The sequence below is a fragment of the Thalassophryne amazonica genome, chromosome 8, assembly GCF_902500255.1.
Source record: "Thalassophryne amazonica chromosome 8, fThaAma1.1, whole genome shotgun sequence".
Taxonomy (NCBI): Eukaryota; Metazoa; Chordata; class Actinopteri; order Batrachoidiformes; family Batrachoididae; genus Thalassophryne; species Thalassophryne amazonica.
The window spans coordinates 99,119,045-99,140,352 of record NC_047110.1 but is presented as its reverse complement, the minus strand read 5'-3'; the positions used below and the strand labels follow the sequence as shown (position 1 = coordinate 99,140,352).

At 42.4% G+C, this 21,308-nt stretch overlaps 1 protein-coding gene across 2 annotated transcripts in view; it reads left to right on the top strand.

Annotated features, from left to right (window-relative positions):
• The window catches only part of LOC117516171 (protein arginine N-methyltransferase 8-B), a 79,697-nt gene that overhangs the window by 22,107 nt on the left and 36,282 nt on the right, over positions 1 to 21,308 (top strand). For both annotated transcript variants that reach the window (XM_034177073.1, XM_034177072.1), the window contains exons 2-4: positions 2,332 to 2,580; positions 11,301 to 11,456; positions 18,870 to 18,933. In XM_034177073.1, the coding sequence (XP_034032964.1) occupies positions 2,332 to 2,580; positions 11,301 to 11,456; positions 18,870 to 18,933 (469 nt within the window). The remainder of the gene's footprint in view (positions 1 to 2,331; positions 2,581 to 11,300; positions 11,457 to 18,869; positions 18,934 to 21,308) is intronic.

Here is a 21,308-nt window from a genome sequence, read left to right as displayed (position 1 = left end):
CCCCTTAATTACTACTACTACTACTACTACTAACGTGCTCAATAGTCTACGTCACTCCCCGTATACCAAAGTATATGTGTGCTAGGTTTGGCTCAATTCTGTAGCACAAAAGTGTATCTCCCCTTAACAACTACTATCACTACTACTACCACTAAAGTACTCAGTCTATGTCAAAATATATATGTGCCAAGTTTGAATCAATTCTGAGGTGCCATTTGGACGGACGGACACACACACCACACACAATGCAAAATGCACAATCACAAAAGGTAAAAAGACAAAACCGAAAACTTACAATTGGATGAAGGGAGCTACATTGAAGATCTGGCTGTAGACTCCACATACAAATACTTTGGAATTGAAGAAAATACTACAATTGAGCACAAGAAAATGAGAACGAAAACAACCAAGAATACCTAAACCGCTTAAAAATATCTGCAAAACACAGTTGACACCAAAAAACAAGATCACAGCCATAAACCAGTTTGCAATACCAGTGGTGACCTATGGATTTGGCATAGTTGACTGGCCACAGCGTGAGCTTAATAAGTTGGACATAAAAACCAGGAAGATGCTCACCCTCCACAAAGTCACATACAGAAATCAGTGCATGGACAGAATATATCTCCCTCGCAGAGAAGGCGGTCTGGGTCTCACTGAAATCAACCAGGCCTACAGAGCATCGATAATAAGTATTGGACAGTACTTAAAGAGCTCTGAAGAAGAAATCATAAAAAAGGTTGCACAACACCACGAGGCCTTAACCGAACGGACCTCAATCACTAAACTGGCAAAAAACTTTGGCGGAGAACTTCTCCAAGAGAAAGAAAGCAACAGTCTCATGCCTGCAACAAAACTTGCAAGACAGACCAGAGACCAATACAGCAAAGAGAAGGAAAACATCGAGTGGAAAGATGGAAACAGCACAAAAGAGCCGGATGATTCAAGAAGAACTCGAAAAGGAATACATCGACAAAGTTGGATCAATGCAGTGGCTAAAAAATGGAGAACTTGGTTTTGATGGAGAAAGTATTCTGACTGGAGCACATGATCAGGGACTTCTAATAAATGGCTTCAAAAAAATGGCAGGGATCTCACAAAATGATAAATGCCGATTCTGTCATACAGCTGTTGAGAGTGCCAGATCCTCATAGCAGACGGACATTATACATCCAGACACAACAAGATCTGTCAATATCTCCACTGGAAGGTATGCAAGGAACTGGAGACATGTCAAAGAACATGTCTGGGAGCACGAGCCAGCACCAGTCTCATCCAACAGAAAAGTAACTGTCTTCTACAACAAAGAGATCCCAGCAGGAAGACACATCGAAGGAGGTGCAATCAAACCTGATATTGTCATCTGGAACAAGCAAGAGAAAAAAGCCAAAATCATCGATGTGACAGTCCCCAATGACTATGGCCTGAATCGAGCGGAAAGGGGCAAGATCTCGAAATACCAAGACCTGAAAAATGACCTACGAACAACATGGTCATTGAAAGACATCGATATCATCCCAGTTGTGGTGGGAGCAACAGGCCTGATGAAGAAGAACCTGAAGAAATACCTTGAGGCAATCCCCGGTCACCCAAGTGCACATGAGGTGCAGTTGTCTGCAATTAAAGGAACGATCACCATCTTGAAGAGAGCCCTCGGATACAATGCCAGCTCTGGTTAGGATAACTATAGAGCCTAGGGTGCAACTTTAGACCCCAGGTTTGAGGCCCATTGCATTCTATTAAAAGACAAAGATAAATGAAAAAAGAAAACACACACACACACACAAGTCTCAGTATACAGAAGACAACAGTGTAATGACTATGTGCAGATGAACTAAGTTGTAGTCATTTCATCTTCATATTATTGAGTTTCACACTCATGCGAAATTGCAAGTTTCTGTGTTTATGTATTTGAGAGTTATGGCATTAAACAGTCTTCCCCAGAGTCACTGAATGAGTCACATTTTGGTGCTTAAACCTTGTTTCATGTTGGCAGTAAAAGGTGTTCATATGAAAACAGTGGGTTAACTAAAAAATTAAGGGTGCCTCAGCAGAATATTAGGTAATGCCTTTTAAAATGAGGTTTTGGTAGAGGTGACCATTGAGTAGATACATCAGTTCACAGAAGACATCCTGTTAGTCACATATCTATACTATAAACTTTCAGATCACTTTTTTGGTGATATGGAAGTCAGTCAAATCTGATTTTTTTGGTTCTAATTGCGAGTCCATTTAAAACTTGTTTCATCTGCTTATTTTGTTTAAGTTGATTTTACTCTCAAACAGTGCCCTCGGTTTTCAATGCAGCATTTTTCCTTCATCTCTTCCCAGCAACCACAGCGCCAGCCGGAGCCAATCCGCATCATTACATCCCAATCAGTACAGCCCACTTCGTTGCCGAAGCCTGTCCCTTCCGTGCCTCATCATGCCCCCCGGCCTCCTGTCCGGCCTCACACACCCCACGCTGCCAGCCTTCCCAGCTGCCCCGGGCGGGGCAAGATGGCAAAGTTCCTCAACCCAGAGGAGATGACCTCCAGAGACTATTACTTTGACTCTTACGCCCATTTTGGGATCCATGAGGTATGACTGCATGTTGCTTTTTTTTTTTCCCCTGTATTTTTATCCTCACCGGCGTGCATCAGTCACATTTTCTTGTGCACATGATAACTTGCACAACATTTACCTGTCACCAAATTCGAAGTGAACACCCTAAACTGGTGTATCTTGCACTCACTGGAAGCTCTCTGGATCAACAACACATCTGAATTTATATTGATATTATAAATGTGAGACGATGACAACACATAAGAAAATACAAAATCCCAATAGCTACAAAGACATCTAGAAAATAATACAACAGATGAACAATTATTGATCTCACGAGCAAACTGAAACACACTGCAACAAAACTTGGATTATTAATTTTGTAATCCTTCAGGTAATTGTGAAATTGGATGGAAATTACATTTCATGTAACTTGTGACCTGCAACTACGAGCACTTGTGTGAAAATTTCGAGTGTAAAGCTGGCTATAGAAGGCTGATACAAACCCTGTGTGTTCTTCACACCACAATATAAATGTACAAGTAAATACCGTGTACAGTCGGTTTTCAATATTAATCACACAGACAATAATTTACGTCACTGCAACATTTTGCATAGCGTTTATATTCAAACAGAAACTCTGGCTCTCAAGGAAGTCGAAAAAGACTTCTTACATGTTTAAATCCAGTTAACTCTGCAGTTAAATAATCAGTTTGTTGCTGTCTGTGCAAAGCTAACGAACACTTCTTATGTCTTGTACAAGAGCCTTTCACAATAAGAGCATAGGACAAAGGGATGATTACAAAACGTGAAATCTGTTTTTTGTTTGTTTGTTTTTCACAGTATGTCGGGGGTACGGAATTAATTTATTTTACGTGGGTGTTTAATAAATTTTAATTAAAAAAATTAATTAATTTTGGGTGGGCTTTTAACCAACTTTCCGTCTGGTGCTTCCTTATCTCTGCAGGAAAAAAAAAAGAAAAAAAAAACTGACGCAGAGTGCACAGTCAGTTTTCAACATTAACCACGCAGGCAATAATTTACTTCACTGAAACATTTTGCACAGTGTTGTAGTAAAACAGAAAACTCTGGCTCCCATGGAACATTAAAAACCTACCTGTTTAAATCCAGGTGATGCCACAGTTAAATAATCTCTTTGTTGCTGTCTGTGATTCCTGCTCATTTTCCCATGAGCCTCTGAGTGAACACAGTGGAACGTCCACTGTCACTCAGTGTCAACACTTGAAGCCACTTTGTCGAGTTCCCGTCCAGAAGCGCTGCATGTCCTCTGTGTCCCACTGTCTCTCTCTCAAAATAGCAAAGAGAGGTCCAGGCAAAAGTTCCCTCAAAAGTTCTGAACACGCACAAAACTTAATGATGAACTTTGCGGACATCAGCTGACAAGAAACTCACTTTGGTGGATGGAAAAAAATGACTTGTTAGACAAAAACACAAACAGAGGAGCTTATTCACCATGTGACTGTGGCAAAGCTAGCCATATTGCTGTGCTACACTTCCTGGTTCTTGCACCATAGTCTTTCACAGTAAGAGTACAGTACAAATGAATGACATCATAATTTCAACACGGAAAAGGTAGGGACTTAATAAACTTTAATTAAAATATATAGTTTAATTTCAGTGGGCATTTAACCAACTTTCTTCAAAAGAGGGGTGGGACGATGCACGATCCTGGGCTCTCAGATGCATGAATACAGTGGTGTTTCTGACTATGTATGACTTCATCATGACTTCTCCATGACTTCATTATGAAGTTATTTATACCAGTCACAAATTATTTGTGGTCAGTGTGCTTTAGATCATCCACACACACACACGCCAGTGAAAACAGCTCCCAGCTATCACCACTTTGTCAATGCACAGGGTAATTAAATGGATAAAATGTCATAACTAAAATTCTTCCACAGGTTGTAAACAGTCCAGGGTGTACGGTTCTCCTTTCAGGCACTGCTAATCTGTTGGCCTGATGCTTCCTCTGCTTTCACCTGGCAGGAGCTCTGTCCAGAGCCCAGATGTTGGTGATTGTTGATGGAATCTTTAACACTGCACCACCTGTGCTCCTCACAGGAGTCTATTTGTGAGGAACTTGGAAAGAGGCAAATCTGTTCTGCAGGATGTTTTTCCTTTAAGGTCCAGTTTCCAAATTTTGTTTTCCTCAGTGATTACTGCTGTGTTTTTAACAGCTTGTGTTTTTAACCTGTGTTTGTTTGTTTGTCTTATAGCAGGATGACTCAAAAACAAACAAGTTGATTTTCATGACGTTAATGGATCAAGGATTTTTTTTCCCTGCAGTTTTCTCAACATTGTGAAATCATCTATTTTTCAAAATTTTCATTAACACCACCAAGCAACACCCTATAGCCAAATCTGAAGCCAAGTGGCTGTAGGCGGTTCAAAGGTTTCAGGATCGTTCTCACTTTCATGGACATGCATCTCAAAAAGGTGTGGCCTATAACTGGACTCCCCATGAATGTGATCCAGTGCCCGCTGTGCTGATGTGACACACTGGGCACACACATAAAATAACTACAGCATAACCTCAAACAGCACAGTACATTTGCAGTATAACTTCAGTAAAACTTTCACCTTTCCAGAAAACGTCTCGATGATGTCACGGCATGTAGAACACTGGGCTCCATGGAAAAACAAGGATTACAAAAGTTTGTTTTGTTTTTGAAAATCTTGAAAATTCAGCTATGCAGGAGCGGGTGTTCCGCGACCAGAATAATCCATTGGAAATGTTTATGGATGTCGAGGTTAGGAAAGCTTCTCCTCTGCGGATTCGGCCATGTTTGTAGCAGATGGACCAACCCGGAAATAAACAAAAAGAGGAAAGCTTGGGACTCCAGTGAGGGCGGTGGCATCTCCTCCTCGCTCCTCTATCTCTGCTCCAGCCTTCCAAGTCCCTACTTCACCAGACTGTGAATTCTTCAGACTATATTTGGACTAACCATGGATTGATCAGCTGGTCTCTGAGCACTATTGACACCATTTTATCCACAAGGAAATCAGGGCTGGGGGACCCTACGTGTCCAGATGGAACCTACCCTGCGGGCTGTGTTCTCGACACCTGGGAGAAGTGGCACGATGCGTGCTTGGTACCACTCTCTGTGGAGGACATCGAAGACTTATTTATATTTGGTTTTATAGTGGGAGAGCTGGTGCCTCTTGGTTTATGTGCTGCCCTGACCTACCAGAGAATTGGCAAGATGGCTGCTACCAGAACTGCGACCCCTCACCTGTCCGTCATGATTAATGAGTCGGGCAAGGTGGTACAGTCTCAGACTGCGTTAACCCTTGGACTCAGAGGTAAGTTGGAAAACATCTCGGAGCAAATGTATGCCTTGCAACAGAAGATGTCGGAGACCAGGGAATACTCATAAATTGGATTTGGTCAGTCGGAGGAGATGTAAATGGTGTTTCTCTGCTTAACCCTAAACATGGCAGGCTTATCAGCCTTCGAAGGTCAAAACGCCCCGCTGTTTTCCTCCAGAAGAATCTCTACGGCCTTGGTGAGCCATTCGGCTGCCCCTCTTATCTTTCTGCCCTCCCCTACACTCTAATGTTGTCAAGGCAACTCCAGACATTATGCACACACTGACAGAAATTGATACAAACTCATCTGACTGATACTAACTCATCTCATCTGCACACATGACACACGCCCCCTCTACTTTGATACTTTATGTATCTGTGTCAGATGGAAAGGTGTGACAGAAATGTAACCTATTTTGTTTTATTGTTCTTTGTCATTTGATCACATCTCAGTAACTCCACAGGTTTGAGGTTTGGTTGCCCTCGGGTCCATCTAAAGAGTTGTGGTGGTGTAGATAACCTGCAAGTCTCAAATCAGGGCAAAATACACTGAGACCTTTTTGACATCACAACCATTATAAGATGAGGAAATACTTTGTTTTGACAGATTTTTTGGGGGGGAGGGGACAAAAACAGTACATTTTACGTAAATTAAATCTTAGTATTCAAATTTACTGGACAACCCATTTATTTCCAACATGAACATAAGACACTGGCATATATAACTCAATATTTATACACATAAAAGCAGATTTAAGAAAGCCCGTCCAAATTTCACCAGCTTTTTGAACAAATTTAAAATGTATATTAAAGGACTAGAGCAAATTGAGTGCCCCAAAAGAATGAAAATTGTTCATATTTATAATGAGTTATTTAAAATGAATAATGTAACTATGAAACTGCATTTTGTGGTCTTGTTGGCTTCATCGGCCTGTGACCTCCAACACTCACTGGACTGGTTCATAGCTGAGTGTGAAGCGGCTGGGATGAGGATCAGCACCTCTAAATCTGAGGCCATGGTTCTCAGCAGGACACCGATGGATTGCTTACTCTGGGTAGGGAATGAGGTCTTGCCCCAAGTGAAGGAGTTCAAGTACCTCGGGGTTTTGTTCACGAGTGAGGGGACAATGGAGCGTGAGATTGGCCGGAGAATCTGCGCAGCATGGGCGGTGTTGCATTCGCTCTACCGTACTGTTGTGACGAAAAGGGAGCTGACCCAAAAGGCGAAGCTCTCGATCAACTGGTCAATCTTTGTTCCTACTCTTACCTATGGTCATGAAGGTTGGGTCATGACTGAAAGATATAGATCGTGGGTACAAACGGCTGAAATGGGCTGCATTAGGAGGGTGGCTGGTGTCTCCCTTAGAGATAAGGTGAGAAGCTCGGTCATTCCTGAGGAGCTTGGAGTCAAGCTCTTTCGCGTTGAAAGGAACCAGCTGAGGAGGTTCGGGCATCTGATAAGGATCAATCAATCAATCAATCAATTTTTTTTATATAGCGCCAAATCACAACAAACAGTTGCCCCAAGGCACTTTATATTGTAAGGCAAGGCCATACAATAATTATGTAAAACCCCGGTCAAAACGACCCCCTGTGAGCAAGCACTTGGCTACAGTGGGAAGGAAAAACTCCCTTTTAACAGGAAGAAACCTCCAGCAGAACCAGGCTCAGGGGGGGCAGTCTTCTGCTGGGACTGGTTGGGGCTGAGGGAGAGAACCAGGAAAAAGACATGCTGTGGAGGGGAGCAGAGATCGATCACTAATGATTAAATGCAGAGTGATGCATACAGAGCAAAAAGAGAAAGAAACAGTGCATCATGGGAACCCCCCAGCAGTCTACGTCTATAGCAGCATAACTAAGGGATGGTTCAGGGTCACCTGATCCAGCCCTAACTATAAGCTTTAGCAAAAAGGAAAGTTTTAAACCTAATCTTAAAAGTAGAGAGGACAACCTGATAATAATGAATTACAATAGTCCAGCCTAGAGGAAACAAATGCATGAATTAGTTTTTCAGCATCACTCTGAGACAAGACCTTTCTGATTTTAGAGATATTGCGTAAATGCAAAAAAGCAGTCCTACATATTTGTTTAATATGCGCTTTGAATGACATATCCTGATCAAAAATGACTCCAAGATTTCTCACAGTATTACTAGAGGTCAGAGTAATGCCATCCACAGTAAGGATCTGGTTAGACACCATGTTTCTAAGATTTGTGGGGCCAAGTACAATAACTTTAGTTTTATCTGAGTTTAAAAGCAGGAAATTAGAGGTCATCCATGTCTTTATGTCTGTAAGACAATCCTGCAGTTTAGCTAATTGGTGTGTGTCCTCTGGCTTCATGGATAGATAAAGCTGGGTATCATCTGCGTAACAATGAAAATTTAAGCAATACCGTCTAATAATACTGCCTAAGGGAAGCATGTATAAAATGAATAAAATTGGTCCTAGCACAGAACCTTGTGGAACTCCATAATTAACTTTAGTCTGTGAAGAAGATTCCCCATTTACATGAACAAATTGTAATCTATTAGACAAATATGATTCACACCACCGCAGCGCAGTGCCTTTAATACCTATGGCATGCTCTAATCTCTGTAATAAAATTTTATGGTCAACAGTATCAAAAGCAGCACTGAGGTCTAACAGAAAAAGCACAGAGATGAGTCCACTGTCCGAGGCCATAAGAAGATCATTTGTAACCTTCACTAATGCTGTTTCTGTACTATGATGAATTCTAAAACCTGACTGAAACTCTTCAAATAGACCATTCCTCTGCAGATGATCAGTTAGCTGTTTTACAACTACCCTTTCAAGAATTTTTGAGAGAAAAGGAAGGTTGGAGATTGGCCTATAATTAGCTAAGATAGCTGGGTCAAGTGATGGCTTTTTAAGTAATGGTTTAATTACTGCCACCTTAAAAGCCTGTGGTACATAGCCAACTAACAAAGATAGATTGATCATATTTAAGATCGAAGCATTAAATAATGGTAGGGCTTCCTTGAGCAGCCTGGTAGGAATGGGGTCTAATAAACATGTTGATGGTTTGGATGAAGTAACTAATGAAAATAACTCAGACAGAACAATCGGAGAGAAAGAGTCTAACCAAATACCGGCATCACTGAAAGCAGCCAAAGATAACGATACGTCTTTGGGATGGTTATGAGTAATTTTTTCTCTAATAGTTAAAATTTTGTTAGCAAAGAAAGTCATGAAGTCATTACTAGTTAAAGTTAATGGAATACTCAGCTCAATAGAGCTCTGACTCTTTGTCAGCCAGGCTACAGTGCTGAAAAGAAACCTGGGGTTGTTCTTATTTTCTTCAATTAGTGATGAGTAGAAAGATGTCCTAGCTTTACGGAGGGCTTTTTTTATAGAGCAACAGACTCTTTTTCCAGGCTAAGTGAAGATCTTCTAAATTAGTGAGACGCCATTTCCTCTCCAACTTACGGGTTATCTGCTTTAAGCTACGAGTTTGAGAGTTATACCACGGAGTCAGGCACTTCTGATTTAAAGCTCTCTTTTTTAGAGGAGCTACAGCATCCAAAGTTGTCTTCAATGAGGATGTAAAACTATTGACGAGATACTCTATCTCACTTACAGAGTTTAGGTAGCTACTCTGCACTGTGTTGGTATATGGCATTAGAGAACATAAAGAAGGAATCATATCCTTAAACCTAGTTACAGCGCTTTCTGAAAGACTTCTAGTGTAATGAAAGTTATTCCCCACTGCTGGGTAGTCCATCAGAGTAAATGTAAATGTTATTAAGAAATGATCAGACAGAAGGGAGTTTTCAGGGAATACTGTTAAATCTTCTATTTCTTTCCATAAGTCAGAACAAGATCTAAGATATGATTAAAGTGGTGGGTGGACTCATTTACTTTTAGAGTCTAATAAAAGATTAAATGCAGTGTTGAGGCTGTCATTCTCAGCATCTGTGTGGATGTTAAAATCACCCACTATAATTATCTTATCTGAGCTAAGCACTAAGTCAGACAAAAGGTCTGAAAATTCACAGAGAAACTCACAGTAACGACCAGGTGGACGACAGATAATAACAAATAAAACTGTTTTTTGGGACTTCCAATTTGGATGGACAAGACTAAGAGTCAAGCTTTCAAATGAATTAAAGCTCTGTCTGGGTTTTTGATTAATTAATAAGCTGGAATGGAAGATTGCTGCTAATCCTCCGCCCCGGCCCGTGCTACGAGCATTCTGACAGTTAGTGTGACTCGGGGGTGTTGACTCATTTAAACTAACATATTCATCCTGCTGTAACCAGGTTTCTGTAAGGCAGAATAAATCAATATGTTGATCAATTATTATATCATTTACCAACAGGGACTTAGAAGAGAGAACCTAATGTTTAATAGACCACATTTAACTGTTTTAGTCTGTGGTGCAGTTGAAGGTGCTATATTATTTTTTCTTTTTGAATTTTTATGCTTAAATAGATTTTTACTGGTTATTGGTGGTCTGGGAGCAGGCACCGTCTCTACGGGGATGGGGTAATGAGGGGATGGCAGGGGGAGAGAAGCTGCAGAGAGGTGTGTAAGACTACAACTCTGCTTCCTGGTCCCAACCCTAGATAGTCACGGTTTGGAGGATTTAAGAAAATTGGCCAGATTTCTAGAAATGAGAGCTGCTCCATCCAAAGTGGGATGGATGCCGTCTCTCCTAACAAGACCAGGTTTTCCCCAGAAGCTTTGCCCCCTAGCCGCCTCCCTAAGGAGGTGTTCCAGGCACATCCATCTGGGAGGAGACCCTGGGGAAGACCCAGGACTAGGTGAACAGATTATATCTCCAGACTGGCCTGGGAATGCCTTGGGAACCTCCAGTCGATGGTGGTCAATGCGGCCTGTGAAAGGGAAGTCTAGGGTCCCCTGCCCCCACAACCTGATCCCAGATAAGCGGTTTAAGATGAGTGGACTGCATTTTTTTAATATGATGTCAACAACCCTAATTTCTGTATTTTATTTTTGATCTCATTCATGCTTTCTGTCGTTTTATTTTATTTACATTTTTATTTTTTGTTTATCTGCTATTTCTGTAGTATATTGTTTGGTCAATACAGTTTTGAAAAAAAACTTTAAATTTTTAATATACAAAATTCAAGATGTTTCTTCCCACATGGACATGTTTTCCCACAGTTTTGATGATGTATATGTATAGATGGAATATTGATCATGTCTATTTTTTTGTCACTTTCTCTATGTAAATATGCTTCAAACACACATTCCCTGGGTGAAAACAAGAACAAACTCTTGATCAGTATGTATACACAGCTGAAACAGAGAAGATTAGGAGGATGGATCTGCTGCAGACAATAAACCGGAGTGCAGACACAGATCATGAATATCTTTAACACAACTGTTGCTGTCTTCAAAGCGTGTGGACTGAAATAAGGTTTTTGTTGTATGCAGGAAATGCTGAAGGACGAAGTGAGGACGCTCACATACAGGAACGCCATGTACCACAACAAGCACATCTTCAAGGATAAAATAGTTCTGGATGTTGGAAGTGGGACTGGGATTCTGTCCATGTTTGCAGCCAAAGCAGGAGCAAAGCACGTGTACGGGGTAAGACGTGTTCACGTGTTCTCGAGCTCAAACATCAGGATGTAATCGCTGAAGTCCAGCCTGACAAGCTGCTCACACAGTGTGTTTGGGAGCAATATCTGTGTGTGTGTGTGTGTGTGTGGCCACGCTCAGATTACACCGTCTGGCACGCTTCAGGCGTCATTTTCTTTTTTGGATATTTGTTTTTTTTTGTTATTGTCATGTTTAGAATAGAGCATCAGGATTCAGTTTTTCAATGACCTCGTGGTGTCAACCATCAGAAATGTATCTGTTTTTGGTGAAATTGTTGAACTTGTTAAAAATCACTTATCTTGGTAGTGATTTTTACATCTCTGGGTCTTCGGGCTTTGAGATCAAGAGACACCTTTTATGAGTTTCGGGAATCATACGGTCACTGGACACAGGTGTTTGGTGATGAAGATACCTTTGCAGGAGAATGAAGGTCCAAATCTTCAGGGTTGTGGTGGTTACAGCCTTAAGCCTGGTTCACGTGGCAGGATTTTAAAATTATCTGTAGGTTTCCAAAACCTGAGAGACCACACCCGTGAAGATAAAAAAATCATAGATCTAACAGGTTTGGTCGTCCAGTGTGTGGTGTTCAGCCACACGGTAAGGACAACAACGCCACACACAAACAGATTTCACACACGAACATTCTCAGGTCAGAGAGGAAATCTCGCAAAATCTCTCGAGCTTAAACGTGACTTCAGAGTAAACAAACAGAGATACTTTGTGGACTATTTAAAACAGGGAAAAAAAAAAAAAACAAAAAGAAAAAGAAAAGGCGCGACCACCAGACTTTCTGGTAAGTCAGAACAGCTGTTTTGATTTTATTTTCCACTCCGTGCGTCTGTCACACCGCTTTCGTGCTCGTTTGTGGTCGGAGGACACCAGACACACTGCAATATCAGGCCAAGACAATCCAACATGTTGAATATCTCCGATTTGTGTTTGGAGCGCCCCTGACGTCCTTTCAGGCAGATCAGAGCACTCTTAACACACCACACATGGCAGGAATATTTGATAACATATCTTTAGCGTAATCATGATTGTCGAGGGCCAGTCCTAAGATTGTCGGAAGGGGAAGATCGGGTCCGATATCGGCCTAATTATCCTGCCGTGTGAACCAGTCTGTGTGAGACCTGGACTATAACCTGGACTATTTCCTCTGGTCTTTTGGTACCAGGTCTCTTTGTGGAAGCCTTCAGGGAGGTTATGGTCTAGAGTTCAGCCCGACTCATACATTGGTTGGCCGTTAGTATCAGCCAAAATTAGCCATATGGGCATCTGCATATTTTTGCCGATATGCAAACTTTTATTTTACCAAATAAACACTGAAGGAAAACAGTATGGTTGCTGGAAATGGTTGTCAATTACATAGTTTGTCCAATAAATACTCCAATAGCATTATTTACACTGCTGTCAAACATGGGTGGAACCACATCACTCCTTGGTCACATTAACTACAAGGCCTTGGGTTTTAGCAACCTTGTTAGAACAGCCCTATGGTGTCTTATAGGAAACTGACAAAAAGGAAACTGACGGGATCATTTACACTCTTGGATTCGTCCTATTCTTGGGAGCCTCTCTGTGTGTATGTGTGTTCGTGTGTGTTCGCTCTGTGCATGCGTGTGTGATCTCTGGATTCTCCAGTTTCCTCCCACAGTCCAAAAACATGAACATGCAAAGGATGGGCAGTCTGAGCAGGGTGGACTTCATCTCCACCCAGTGCATGCTGGGAAATCCTCCAGCATACACTGTTAGTTAAGTCCTTTGAGGGTTAATGCAGGTTTAAAATAGTTGCAAAAGTTTTTCTGGTTTTTAAAGCAACTGTTGGCTCGAGAGGCAAAGTGCGTAGACACCCGAGTGATGTTAACAACTTGTTGTGCATCTCTGGGGCATCAGAATTGCATGAGAGCCTAAAGGACCCGGTGGAGTGACATTGACGTGTCTCTTGACACTAGCGACGGTGTAAGACGCATCGAGTGACCGGGTGTTGATCCATCTCCAGGGTTCAGTGCCCATATCATTCCGCATGGCTTCATAAGAGATTCATTTCCACATATTTCCAGCCTGCGCTCACCACACACACCACACACACACAACACACACACACACACACACACACACACACACACACACACACACACACACACACACACACACACACACACCACACACACACACACACACACACACACACACGAGTGCGCATCTGTCGGTGCGGGTGCAAACACATACAACTGGTGCACGATTGTAATGGGCGGGGTGAATCAGTTTTGTGTGGATGACAGACGTGCAGACAGAAGCCTGTGGGCGCCGCCACCAGCTGCTGACCAGTTTTCTACGAATAGGCAGCAGAGAAAGGACTGCTTTAGGGACACAGTGCTAATATAAGACTCTGCAAGGACGCTGAATGAAAAATAAATAACTCAAGTACAGAGAGAAAGGACAAGCTTTAAGTTGTAGCCACATTTCCGTGTATGTGTGTTTGCTGTCCTTTCGTTTGTCCAGCTTACATTCTGTCCTCATAAGGTGTTCTGCCTACATATGGATATATGAAAGTCCCCACGGACCTCATCTCCTCCACACTCAATCCATCACAGTCCACCCGTGGCTTTGTCTTTTATGATCCAGAGCACCTCCACTTCATTGTAAAGTGTTCTCCGCTTGATGACAACCAGTGGCTTCACTCACTCTGCCAAAGTGCATGCTGGGATATAAGGTCTGCACACCAAAGTGAAAATCTATACTCCCCACACTCCCCTGATGGTGTAATTGTACTGTTGGCAAATGGTTCCTGCTGAAATATGCCCGAATGGATACTAACTGGAAGTGTCCAGATTTTACTTTTGATGAATGTCGTTTTATTCTGTTATAACACTCTTTATTGCAGAAGGTCAATAACTCAGTAACAGGTGGTTGCCAAGATCTGACAACACTAAATATTTGGAGCAGGAGTGGCTGCTATCCATCCCCGTGCCCCAAAGGTTAGCATCTTCCGGTTTCTGGGGTCCTCACAAGCTCAGTGGGCTTGGTGGAACTGAACCATCACCCTTCGTATCTCTGACGTAAGCCTGCTAACAGCTGCGCCATTGTGTTTCCAGAACCTGGTCCCCAGCCTGATGAAATCTCCCCACAGGGTTTGTGGCAGGATTAGAACTGCAGTTCCAGTCAGACCACTTACGCCTCAGCCACTTCATTTTAGGGAATTGGGGATGGGAACTAACTAGGACATGACAAAGCATGCCAGACTGATCAAGTCTCCATTCAACCTTCGTCTTCATGAAGTGTTCAATGAATATCCCTTTGTGGAAGGGTTGCACCAATGCATCATGGATCTTCAAACTACTTCATAGTATAGCACAGCTGTGTTAATACGCAACTGAATTTCTGGGCCCTGTATCCGCGAAGCAACTCAAAGTCCTCTCAAAGAGCTCCTAACTTCGCCTAAAATTTCTGACAAGGAATCGTATGAAAGCTGAGAGCAACTCTGAGCAAGGAGGGGACAGAAACTTCTACCTTTGTGAGGAGGCGGGGTTGAGCTCGTTGCTAGGTGTGACGCAAGTCATCTAAGAGCTGTGATTGGTGGTCACGGAAAGGGGAGGAGAAATAAAAAACAAATGCGCCATGAATGGACAGTGAAATCAATCGATCATGTAACCTGAACTCCATTAAGATGTGTAATTGTGAGGACAACTTAATGTTCTGATGATGAAACCCAGCAAAATGGAATGAAATGTTACACACCTGACGTACGTCATTCACATGCTGATATCTATACGAGGTCTGTTAGTAAAGTATCCAACCTTTTATTTTTTTCAAAACCTGATGGTTTTGAATCACGTGTGCTTGCATGAGCCAACCTTGAATCTTCGTGCGCATGCGTGAATTTTTTCACGCCTGTTGATTGCGTCATTTGCTGGTAAGCAGCCTTTGTGTGAGGATGGGTGGAGTCTCTCATCGTTTTTTCTTTGCAAGGAAATGGCGGAATGACTGGAGCAGCGCGACTGCATCAAATTTGGCCATAAACTGGGTGACAGCCAGGTGGAAACCATTCGGATTATTCAGACGGCTTTCGGTGACGATCCTATGGGCATCACACAGATTAAGGAGCGGTACAACCGGTTTAAAGAATGCACAATGGTGGAAAGCGAGCCGCGCTCCGGTCGGCCATCAACATGCTGAAATGACCAGATCATTTCCAAAGTGAACGCTGTGGTGATGTGGGGACCATCGTTGTGACTATCTGAGAAATTGCGGAAGAGGTGGACATCAGCACTTTTTCAGCACATTCCACTGTGACAGAAGATTTTGCCATGAAAGAGTGGTGGCGAAATTCTCTTCCACCATTTGGAAGATTCAGACGGCTTTCGGTGGCTTTCAGTTGTGTGACTATCCGAGAAATTGTAGAAGAGGTGAGCATGTCACAACATGTCCTGTGAGACTTCAACACGGTGGCGCTTTTACTACGTCAGCTTCGTGCCCAAGCCATCGGCCATGAATTTCGCTGCAACTCTTTTCATGGCAAATCTCTGTCACAGTGGAATGTGCCGAAAAAGTGCTGATGTCCACCTCTTCCACAATTTCTTGGATAGTCACACGACGGTCCCACATCACCACAGTGTTCACTTTGGAAATGATCTGGTCATTTCAGCGTGTTGATGGCCGACCAGAGCGTGGCTCGCTCTCCACCGTTGTGCAGCCGTCTTTAAACTGGTTGTACCGCTCCTTAAACTGTGTGATGCCCATAGGATCGTCACCGAAAGCCGTCTGAATAATCTGAATGGTTTCCACCTGGCTGTTGCCCAGTTTCTGGCAAAATTTGATGTAGTCGCGCTGCTCCAGTCGTTCTGATATTTCCTTGCAAAGAAAAAACGACAAGAGACTACACCTATCCTCACACAAAGGCCTCTTACCAGCAAATGACGCAATCAACAGACGTGAAAAAATTCATGCATGCGCACGAAGGTTCAAGGTTGACTCATGCAAGCACACGTGATTCAAATCCATCAGGTTTTTGCAAAAAATAAAGAGGTCCAATACTTTTCTAACAGACCTGTTGGGAAAGTGTAGTGACACGGACCCACAACAGGGGGCGCAAATGAACGGTCAATAGATGAGCCAAAATATAACAATTTAATGTTGTGAATGTGCACAACGAACATACAGACAATCCCAGAATATCATAACAGTCAATACACAGAGGTGACGTGTGGGCAGGCTCGAGGATAGAAGACGTCTGTCCTGAGAAGAGCCGGAACCACACGATTTCCGCCGCCCCAGAACCTGGTGAATACTGGAGCCGCCAAGTCCCGAATTCCCAGGTGATCACCGTCCCCGACTGTCGGATTGGTACTGCTGGCGAAGAACAAAGACAGTCAAGTGTGGTGTGTGTACACCCAGTAAAACAACGGTGGGACTGCCACCTCCACTCTCACTCAACACGTTGCAGTGGTCTCAGAGGAAAAGAAGCGCCGTTCATGCACAGCCTCCACCAAAACGACCGGTTCTCCTGCAACACTCACAATCCCAGATTATAAATCTCAAAAAAGGCTGAGAGTAGTACCTCCTATGAAGTATGATATCTCGGCAACGAGGTGGAGATGACGTCTGGTCTTTATGGAGTGAGATGATGTTGAGTAGATGGGTGACAGCTGTCGCTCATTACCTCTTGACAGCTGTCACCCCCCGGCTGTGTCCATGGCGGCAGCGCCCTCTCGTGCCTGAAGCCCGCACTTCAGGCAGGGCGCCCTCTGGTGGTGGGCCAGCAGTACCTCCTCTTCTGGCGGCCCACACAACAAGACCTTGTATATTAAAAGCATGTGTGCGTGAGTTTTTAGTACGATCATTATGAGTAGATAATAAAATTGTAAATACGTTACAAAAATACATGCATGACACATGAAAATGAAAATTATGTCCATTGTGGTCCATTTAAAATCAAACTAAAATAGATGCAATAATAAAAGAAAATGATATTGAATGATAATGAAGTTTTACGCCGGATGCCCTTCCTGACGCAACTCCAGTTTTACCTGGAGAAACACACACAGCCGCTGGTGGTCCAAAGAGGTCCCCCATCCAAGTACTAACCAGATCTTGCTCTGCTTAGCTTCTGAGATCTGATGGGATCAGGCTGACAGAGCAGAGCAGCTGCAATAATAATAATAATAATGATGATGATGATAGAGATGATAATAATAAAAATAATGATGATATTAACAGTGTGTATATAATAACAAGAACTTAAACAATATATAAATACATTAAGACAGTAAATTAACATAAAATAATTACATGTATCAAGCTGGTAGCGTGTTACTGACTCATTGTCCATCCCACATACAAGAATATCTGTTTTCTCTCTGTCTTTATTGTCATTTCTCTGCTTAAGACACACTTAGGCTTCTTAAAAGTCCTTCTCTCTACTCGTACCAGTTTGGCAGCTTAGGAGCTTCTTAAACCCGGTGGGCCGTCCCCATCGTATACAACGACTGAATACAAGTTTTACTTAATTATACATAACCTTTTAATGATATTAGATAAAAACTTACTTTTTTGCCAAAAAGTAAACTCCGCGGACTTTCGAACAAGCCCTCCTTCATGTTTGTAGACCTCATAGAAGCTGTGTGATCACATGCACAATGTGAGTGTCCAATCAGAAATTGGTTCACATGGTTTTCCAATAGCCACTCATAGGGTAGAGCAATCTCATGTCGTGCATAAAAGAATCTCAGTAGAAGAGATGCTTCACTACTTGGCCTGTGAATGCTGTTGAATAGGCCTCTCTTGCTCCAACAATTGATGCTTTTATGCATATGAATGAAAGTGATCAGAGTAAGAGGGCCTCATACGTGAGGAGAGGTTCTGTTCAGTGCAGGAACACACTCCAAAAAGAACAGTCAACTCCATGGAAGTGCACAGTCTGTGATATGGCTCTTTGTGTAATAGCATACGGAAATTCCTTTGAGGCGTGACATGTTACACACCACAAGCTTATGTTTACGTTACACACGTTACATGTTACACACCACAAGCTGAGGGATTCCTGCTTAAATCCACTGTTCACTTCTCCATGCTGTGGGTCAGCAGTCTGCATCCATCTGACAATTTTTTTTTTTGTCCAAACCACATCCAGTAACATGTTGTCCGATTTGTTCATCTTGCTTATTTTCGGAATTTAAAAGCCTCAGTGCTAAGTAACAACAGCGGCTGTGGTGTGCACTGAGTTCCTAAACTCATCCCGAGGGAAACGTTATGTTACAAAGTCAGTTCCACATACAGAAAAAACTGTGTTTTTTACTCTACACAATGCTTTTTTTTAATTTTTTTTCCTCTTTGAGAGATGGAGTCCAGAGTGACTGGTCCTTTGCAAAACATGGGAAATTACTTTTTCTTTTTCTCTGCTAGATTGAATGTTCCAGTATATCGGAGTACTCAGAGAGGATCATCAAGTCCAACCATCTGGACAGCGGTAAGTGCTCCGACACCACGCCGTGCAACGAAAGAGGGCAACAAATGACATTAAGGTTGCAATGGATGAGGTACAATGTAGCAGAAAGAAGGAAGGCTTAAAGTGTTCTATAAATAAATTATTATCACAAAGTAAGTTTTAAGTGTAAACTAAGGAGGAGGAGGGAAAATCAATCATGGGCAAAGAGCAATGTTTAAAAAAGACCAATGAAATAAAGATGCAGCAAAAAGGGCAATTATCAAGGAGTCAAATGCATAGCAGCAGGCATAACAGGTTGAAGGAAAAAAAAAAAAACTTGACTGATCGTCAAAAATCTGCAGGTTAGCCACAATCAGCAGATTAAAGTAAACTGCAGGGAAAATAACTGAGGTCAGAAAAGTGGGACAGGCTAAGAACAGAAACAATGCTCTGAATAACAGGGCAAGAACACACAAGACAGTTTGACAATCACGTCTGGTTGTGAGGAGTGTGTGTGTGTGTGTGTGTACTGTGGCACCAATCAGGAGATGTAAAATATGGAATGATTCAATAGAAGCAAGAAGTACAACTGTTCTGTTCCACTCCATGTTGAAGCTGCGGCTGGTGACGCAAAAGTTGTTGCATCTGCAGTCTCTCGACCTGTGGCCACAGAGTTGTTGTTTTGGTGGCTCCCCTCACCACTTTCCATCATGACCGATCACTCGGTTTTTGAGGAGGGCCTGCTCTGGTGGACTCGCTGTGCCACATTCTTTCCCATTCTCAGTGACTGATTTGGATCAGGTGGGAGGTAATGTGATTTTCCTCAGTGACAGACTCAGACGTCTCAAAGTTTATCCAGAGAGGGTTCATGTTTTTAAAAATCACCGTGATCACATCACCCAATTAAAAGTCACATTCAGGCACATTTCAGCACTTTGCACAGATACAGTCTTAAGCCTGATTGTCATTCAGCAAAAAACATCACAAATGCTGTCACAGAATGAAATATCGATGCACTGCTCGAATAGATAAAAACACAGACTAAAGCAAAGAATATCAGTCTAAGGTGTGTGATAGCCATAAATAGGTTAAAAAACTATCGATAACTGTCTCTATCTGTGTATACACAACATACAATAAATAAATAAAGAACACGGGATATTGCACATATGAAGATACAACAAGGATAAAGTTGGTACCAGATGCTGCAGTGTATTCTATATCCTACATTCAGTATTTTGTATTTAACTGTCTTATGGCCGTTGGGTAAAAGCTGCTCCTGAATCTGTGTGTTTTGCACCTCAGGCTATGGTACCTTCTACCTGAGGGCAGGAGGGAATACAGTTTATTAAATGGGATGTGAAGTGTCCACGATATCCTTCTTGCCCTGGACAAGCAGTGCTGTTCTGCAAGTTAAACAATGGTTGGCAGCCTGGCCCTAATAATCTTCTCTACTGCCATCATGACCCTCTCACAGCATGTGGGGGAACTGCTCATGTGTCCATCTGTCTGCCTGGAGCTAGATCTCAGTGACCACTTATTGGATTGCCCTCATATTTGCTATGATGACCATGCTAAACCTTTGAATAGCCAACACTCTTGATAATTTTGTGAATGTAAAACTTTCATTTTTCAGCAATTTGGCCAGAATCACAGTAATCATTTGGTAAATTTGTATTTGGTACAATGTTAGCATCCTTTTTGAAAGTAGTTTCAATACCAATTCACGGCTTCAATTTTCATGCAGCAAATTTCAAATTCCTGTCCCCTCCTTATTGTTTATAGACTACGGGACTGATTTACTAGTTTTTCACACACACCAACACCACTGCGCTCAGAAATACACCTGTACGCAGAGTTACTAAGTGCACAAGGATTGCATCTGTCAAATGCACCAAAAATAATGCGTTTTGTTAATTTAGAACATTTGCATTCATGAATATGCAATTTGGGGTTAGTCCGCCCGAGAGCACAAAATCAGAAACCTGCAAATAAATGAGGTTTGCACACGCAACACAATTTATCAAGGTCAAAAGGAATTTTGTTTTTTGCAAATATGAAAACTGCAATAACTGATTGCACAGATTAAATAAGTCATTCATTGTAAACCCATATTGAATTTTATTACGTCCACCAAGGACATAGTAAAATCATCAGTATTTATTTGTCTGTGTGTCTGTCTTAACGGATTGTGTCAAAACTACTGCACGGATTTTGACAAAATTTTCACCATAGATAAATATTAGACTGTGGAAGAACCCAATACATTTTGGAGGAGCTCCGGATTCTGGATCAAGTGTTGTGTGGGCCGCTGAAGAGGAGGTACTGCTGGCCCACCACCACCAGAGGGCGCCCTGTCTGGAGTGCGGGCTCCAGGCACCAGAGGGCGCTGCCGCCTCACAGGAGCAGCCGGGGTG